This window comes from Prunus mume, linkage group LG3, assembly GCF_029339155.1.
Source record: "Prunus mume cultivar Tortuosa linkage group LG3, ASM2933915v1, whole genome shotgun sequence".
NCBI lineage: Eukaryota > Viridiplantae > Streptophyta > Magnoliopsida > Rosales > Rosaceae > Prunus > Prunus mume.
Window position 1 is genome coordinate 27,949,149 of NC_142700.1, and position 7,071 is coordinate 27,956,219.

The window sequence follows — 7,071 nt, forward strand, 5'->3', positions numbered from 1 at the left end:
AAAGCTAAGGTGTTCCTTCCACTCTGCATCAGCAATTAGCCCTTTGGAATGAAGAAGGTTTCGTGGAGATAGTAGAGGTCAATCCATGGCCATTTCTGCCCTCTGCCATGTGTTTTGAGGCAAGATATTATCATAATGACCTTGGTCCTTTCACATTCTTTGGAGTCAACCAGAATGGCCGCCCCCACGGTGTCACGGCCCAGAGACTCATTGAAGATGGTCTAGCCAGTTCTCTAGAGGACTATAATAGACCTTTTGTTTTAAACCTCCAGAAATATGATGTTTAGTCTCAATCAACAAGAAAAGGATCAAGCTGCAACAATCAGATCCATTACAAAAGGATTGTTGATATATTAGGAAGAAAGGAAGCTCTTTATGCAGAATCCAGCCATCAACATGGCAGAATTCACCCATGAGAGCATGAAGAACAGGAAGAGAGTTTGCAGGAGGAAGTACTAGATTTTGCTCCAGCATCACTAGATGACTCTTTACCAGAAGTGGAAGATCCATTGCAAGAGATAAATTTAGGGACAGAAGAGGATCCAAGACCCACTTTCATTAGTGCATTGTTGAAAGAACCACTCAAAAGTGAAATCATTGCACTTTTGTATGATTTTAGAGACTGTTTTGCTTGGCATTATCATAAGATGCCTGGATTAGACAGACAAACTAGTAGAACACAAGCTGCCAATCAAAGAAGGCTACCTTCGATCAAGCAGGCTAGAAGGATGTCTATGGAAACAGGCTGAAAGTCAAGGAAGAAATAGAAAGACTGGTCAACGCAGGATTCATCAGACCAGCCATTTATGTTGATTGGCTAGCCAATATTGTGCGATTCGAAGAGAAAAGAAATGGGCAGTTAGGATGCATGTGGATTACAGAAATCTGAATGAAGCATCTCCCAAGGATGAATATCTTATGCTAATGATAGATATGCTAGTAGATAGAGCTGCTCATAACCAAATGCTATCTTTTATGGATGGCAATGCAGAATATAATTAGATTATGGTAGTAGAAGAAGACATCCATAAAACAGCCTTTATGTGCCCTGGACATATTGGTGCCTTTGAATACACTGTAATGCCTTTTGGCTTAAGAAATGCAGGAGCCACTTATCAAAGAGCAATGAATTCTGTTTTTCATGATATGATAGGGCATTCTCTAGAAGTGTACATAGATGATGTGGTGATTAAATCCCCAAGAGAAGGAGATCATGTATCAAATCTAAAAAGGGCATTCCTGAGAATGAGACAGCATAAGTTGAAAATGAATCCCAAGAAATGTGTTTTTGGAGTTCAAGCAGGGAATTTCTTAGGTTTCTTGTTCCACCAAAAGGGGATAGAGATCGATAAGAATAAAGCAAAATCCATCATAGAAGCTCTACCACCTCGGAACAAGAAAGAGTTGCAGAGTCTCCTAGGAAAAATTAATTTCCTAAGGAGATTCACATTCAATTATGCAGGAAAAATCCAGTCTTTCTCCTCCTTGCTAAGATTGAAGCAAGAACAGACGTTCAAGTGAGAAGAATAGCACCAACAGGCTTTTGAAGAAATCAAGCACTACCTCTGAAATCCACTAGCCCTATCCCCACCAAAGAGAGGTAGACTGCTCAAACTCTATGTTTCTGCATTAGAAGTGTCCATAGGAGTCTGTTAGTTCAAGATAACAAGGAAGGGAAGGAACATGCAGTCTACTATTTGTGCAGAACTCTGATAGAAGTAGAAAGGAAATATTCTACAATTGAAAGACTTTGTCTAACCTTACACTTCATTTCTGTGAAACTCAGACACTACATTCTGCCATTCATCATCTACATCATTGCCAAGACAAACCTAATCAAATACATGCTAACAACGCCAATGTTGTGACGAAGTGGCAAATGGACTCTAGCTTGTGAATTTGCATTGATATGTTCCTCAGATTTGTCAAAGGACAAGGTCAGAGCAGATTTCAAGCGGATCATCAGGAAGAGATTGAAAATATGGATTCTTTAGATATAGCAAATGCATATCTATTGACTAGAGCTCATACTTGTCTCAACAATCCCATCTACTCAGTTCACCTCACACCTTGGAAACTGTACTTTGATGGATCAAAGACTGATGTAGCCTCTCAGGCGGATTTTTTGGGAGAGCCAGGGGATCAGACACTATTATTCTTTTCAGACTAGACTTCCAATGCACCAACAACAGAGCTGAATATGAAGCTTTAATCATTGGCCTTGAAATACTGGTAGAGTTAGGAATCCAGTCCGTGGAAATCTTGGGAGATTCTATGCCTATGTTGAAGCAAATTGCTGGAGAATATAAGTGTCTAAATCCTTCTCTAGCTGTCTATCTAGTGGCAACCAGGAATCTTTTAACAGAGTTCAGGGAAGCTACTTGGGAACATATCCCAAGAGAAGAGAACTTCGCAGCCAACGAATTGGCTCAGATAGCAACATGGGTACAAATGCTTGAAGACTGTGTCCAAAGGATCGTCAAGGTAGGAAAGAAAAGTGCCTGTCATTACGACCGGAGGAATGGAGATAGATGTCAATTCCGCCATAATCACGAAGATGGTGAAGAACTCCCATCATAAATTACTTGCGATATCCAGAATACGACTTCTGAGAAAAGAGTGAGAATCATGGCTTTAAACTACCTCATGTGGAATGGAGATTTGGTCCGAAAAAGAAAATATGAGGTACTTTTGAGGTGCCTTGGAAAGAAAGAGTACATGAAGGTCATGGGAGAAACCCATGTAGGAATTTGTGGAGCTCATCAAGGAGGAAGAAAAATGCACTGGTTAATTAGAAGGTATGGCTACTTCTGGCCAACTATGATGAAGGATTGCATTGACTATTCCAAGGGATGTAAGGTCAAAGGCATGGTTCAATCCAGCAAGCTCCTTCAGTTCCCATGAATTCAATAGTCAAGCCATGGCCATTCAGAGGATGGGCAATGGATCTCATTGGCAAGATTTATCTAGCCAGTAGGAAACAACACTGCTTCATCATTATAGCCATGGATTATTTCATCAAATGGGTGGAAGCTAAGCCTGTTAAATCCACTACATCTCAAGAAATCATCACCTTCATAGAAGAACAAATCATCCAAAGGTTTGGAATCCCAAAATCAATCACAACTAACAGGGGATCTTCTTTCATATCTGGAGAAATGCTAGATATGGCAGAAGCATTCAAATTCAAGCTGCTTCAATCCACCCCTTATTATGCACAAGCAGAATCAAGTAATAAGGTGATCATCAACATTATCAGAAAAATGCTTGAGAAAAATCCAAAACAATGGCATGAGAAGTAATCAAAAACTCTGTGGGCATATAGGACTTCAAAGAGAGAAGCAACTAGCATGACCCCATATGCTCTAACTTATGGTCATGATGCAATTATGCCTATGGAAATAGCAATTCGATCTCTCAGAATTAGTCAGCAACATAATCTGACTAGAGAAGACTACTCTTAAGCCATGCTGCTAGAACTGGAGGGACTGGATACAAGTAGAATTGACACCCTCAACAAACTCTTAGCAGGGAAACAGGCTGTGTCAAGGGCTTACAACAAAATATTTAAAAACAAGAGTTTTGAAGAGGGAGAAATAGTCTGGAAAGCAGTTCTGCCCCTTGAAACACACATAGTTGGTTATGGGAAATGGTCACCTACATGGGAAGGTCCTTTCATAATTAAGCAAATCCTTGGAGTGGGGGCATACAGATTATAGGATCGAAGTGGAGATGTCCATGCTTCACCAATCTATGGCAAATGGTTGAAGAAATTCTCTCCAACCATGTAGGATTCACAAGCTGTACAAGCAGATCACCTTAATAGAGGGGAACAGAATGAAACTGTTGTTTAAATTTCTGTTCATAGTTTGTTTTTGTTGTAATTTGTTAAAGTTTATTTTCTTTTATTTTGCTTTCTTTTATTTTGACAAAAGAAATTGCAAATACAAAAGTTCCACCAAAAGATAGCTTTTATTAAATATAGTCATTTTTCATGACTAAGTTTATTACATTTTCAGAATTTGAATTCAAAGTCCTAGTTTCTTTAAAGTCCCTTGTAATCCGGTCTTCTTAGTAGAGATTTCTTGCTGGAAAAGCATCCCTTGATGGAGAGAGGCCTCTGCAATCTCCAATGCTGGCCTAGAAGCTGCCACCATGTTCTACACAAGGAAAATGGCCTTGGTCTTGGTACCCAATCCAGCCCCAAGTTTGTTTGCCTCTCCTCGGCCCAACCAATTTATTTACGATGTTCTTCAATCTGTTTCTCCGACAGTTGTCATAGCAGTCTTGGCTTCCTTATAGCCCACAACCATCTAGTCAATTCTTTTTATGCTTTGCATAATCAGTAAGTTGGCTTCATGAGTAGCCTTGCAGAACTGGAGGCTTTAGCGAAGGCTTGAGATCCTCATAGTGGTTGTGGAGATTGAGCACGTCCCTCGCCAAGCCCAAGCTGAGCTCAAGCGTAGGCCTGGGAGCCATGTTCTCCTTATGCAGCGAGTCCAGATCTTTCATCAAGTGGTCAAAAGCCTCACCACTGTCATCTAAATCCAGCTCGGTAGATTGCTAGATTCTCACTCTATCCACACCTCATCTACTGCCTTAAATTTTGCTTTGGGAGCGAGAGCGGTGAGCTTCTCAAGCTTGTCTAGTTGGGCATCGATTCATAGCCTCAAATTCGCCGCTCGGATGGCCAAAATGAAGCAATGGCGATGAACACAGGAATGGAATGGATGGGCATCTACAAGAAGAGCTCAAGTCAGTTCTATGCAAAATTTGGAATCAAGGGAAAACCCAAAATGAGTAAATACTTACAGCCACAATAGGAGACTTAAGAGGACTGGTCTCCACAGCTAGAGTCCCAACTGTTTTGTCCTCCTCCTCCTAGAAAGAAAGGAGCCTCAATTAGAAAGATAAAGGTAGACAGGATTGTGGAAATCGGACAAAATTAAGAAAGAAAAGGAACTACTTCAGGTGCTTAAATGGCAATAGAATGTTCTGCCTCTATATCATCAAAGAGAACCAATTTTGAACTAGTGGGCTCTGCTGTTTGGGCCTCTTGCTATTTCTTCGCAGCTCAATACTCTCTGCTATTACTTTAGCGGGAATTTCTTCCTGCAGAAGGATAGAACTCATGTCAAAAGGGATGCGATACAAAAGCCAAAATTGTGCCAAAGAGAGGGGATCTCTTGCTATAATCTCAACTCTTCTTCTTCATTTTCTGCCTTTTCTTTGTCTCCTTTCAAGACCTCTTTCTCCTGCTCTACACTTTAAAAGCCTCTCGCAGACTCTTCATCAGTCTCTGTGGTTTCAATGGGAAGGCTCTCAGCTCTTTCGTCCTTCGGACTCACTATGACCTTTTTCTCAGTCTTTTGCCTTGGAAGGAGGAGGAGAGCTTTCATTGCACAAAGAAAGGAAGTTAGAAATGAGTGCAGAGCGATCAAAGGATTGAAAAAACTAGATGCCAAAATTTTACCTAGAATCAAGTCGACAGACCTTTGTCCGAGCTTGAGTAACTTCTTTCTTTTGTTCTTTACTGGCAGAAGGAGTTGCCTCAGCACTTGGTTTTGCTAAAGGGTTAGCAGATAGTCCAACAAGAAACAAGCCTAAGGGCAGAGTTCGAAACTTACCAACCAATTCCCCAGCTTAGGCGGTTTGTCTCCCAAGATTGCTTGTCATAGAAGGATCTGAAAAAAAACAGATAGAATGGAGTTAAGATGCATCTCAGAGTTCAGAAATCCAAAACAAAGGAGCAGAACTAGCAATTTTACCTTCAATCACCTGAGCATTTATGCCCTTGACCATCTGCACTATGAATTTTTTGGCTTCTGGTTCTACTAAGACAGTCCCAGCATCCCAAGTTTCAAACAATGCCTTCACAACAGTACTAGCATTTGCCAGACCAGCAAACCTAGCTTTCCACTAGGCATCAAACTCATAAGAATTGCAGGAATTAGGCTCCGAGGATGGATAGAGGGCGTCCACACTATTATTAATCTTGTTTACTGAGCACCTGCAGTCCTTGTGCATATCTAGATCATCTAAATCCCTCCATGAGGTGGCACGATTACAGCTCTTGTAAGATTTGAGAGAATGAGTGAGGACAGCCAAGGTATGCAGCACAAGTTGAGATGATAGACTTGCTCCAAATGGTAGTTAGGACTTGCCCAGAAAGGCATATCTGGGCAACGCGTCACACTCAAAACTTTTTCAAATCAATTTTCACTTCTTCTTCTTCCGGCTCCTTCTCAAAATTACGATATCGGCCGGAACCAAGGGTATGTTCTTCTAAGTACCACTTGCCATTGAGCAGCAGATCTCTTGGTGCGTGCCTAAAAATATAAGCTATTCTTCAATGGGCGCTTTAGGCACCTCTGCGACATCAAGGAACCGCCATAACACGATCTTGAAAACAATGTCCGAAAACCTCGCTTTTGGGAAATAAACACGCAGCAGATCTGGATCATCGAATCGCCGGGAGCGAAGATATTCATGGATTTTCTAGAGTGGCGATGTGAAGGTTCTTATACAGATGAGCTAGAATCAGGCCAAGCCCCACATCAACATGGTTATGCAGGCTTCGCTAAATGCTTATATTCCAGTGAGCTATCACGAGGCGGTTAGAAAAGCGACCTTGTTCAACCAGTATAGAAGGAACAACATGTGTTGCTGATCCCTATCCTTTTTAGTACTAAACTTCTTCAAAAAATTGGAGAAAGAATTGTTCTGGTTAATCGTGGCAGCAGGAATGGTGAAAGGCTTGGCTAATCTCTCTCGATTCTTCCCTCTATTGTAGTCACCAACAGAATCAGCAGGCCTACCATGGGGCCTGAACCTAAATATTTGAGCTAGATCCAGCAGGGTCGGAGTCATGGGACCTAGATGGAAGTCAAAAGTGTTCTTGGCGAGAATTCGAAGCACAAAGCGACTGCCAGCAGATACTCATCTCTATTGACAGAATACGTAGACAGAAGAATTGCATCATTAATTCCAGCCTTCTTCTAAAAAGCTCCACGCCTTGGGAGAAGCCTGTCAATCCAATCAGACCACCTCTCCGCGCTGTTCCACACTTCA

At 41.5% G+C, this 7,071-nt stretch overlaps 1 protein-coding gene across 1 annotated transcript; it reads left to right on the forward strand.

Annotated features, from left to right (window-relative positions):
* The first annotated feature begins 1,005 nt into the window (after positions 1-1,005).
* On the forward strand, positions 1,006-2,904 carry LOC148919295 (uncharacterized). The gene is made up of 4 exons (XM_089048844.1): positions 1,006-1,517; positions 1,921-2,079; positions 2,193-2,484; positions 2,599-2,904. The coding sequence occupies exons 1-4, from the start codon at positions 1,006-1,008 to the stop codon at positions 2,902-2,904; spliced, it is 1,269 nt and encodes a 422-aa protein (XP_088904970.1).
* The last annotated feature ends 4,167 nt before the right edge of the window (positions 2,905-7,071 follow it).

Excerpts from the sequence above, each read along its gene's own strand:
- LOC148919295 (XM_089048844.1), top strand. The coding sequence starts at position 1,006 with ATGGTAGTAGAAGAAGACATCCATAAAACAGCCTTTATGTGCCCTGGA. Across the intron at positions 1,518-1,920 it reads AAGCAAGAACAGACGTTCAA|ATTTGTCAAAGGACAAGGTC; the intron begins GTGAGAAGAATA and ends TATGTTCCTCAG. Across the intron at positions 2,080-2,192 it reads CACCTCACACCTTGGAAACT|AGCTGAATATGAAGCTTTAA; the intron begins GTACTTTGATGG and ends CACCAACAACAG.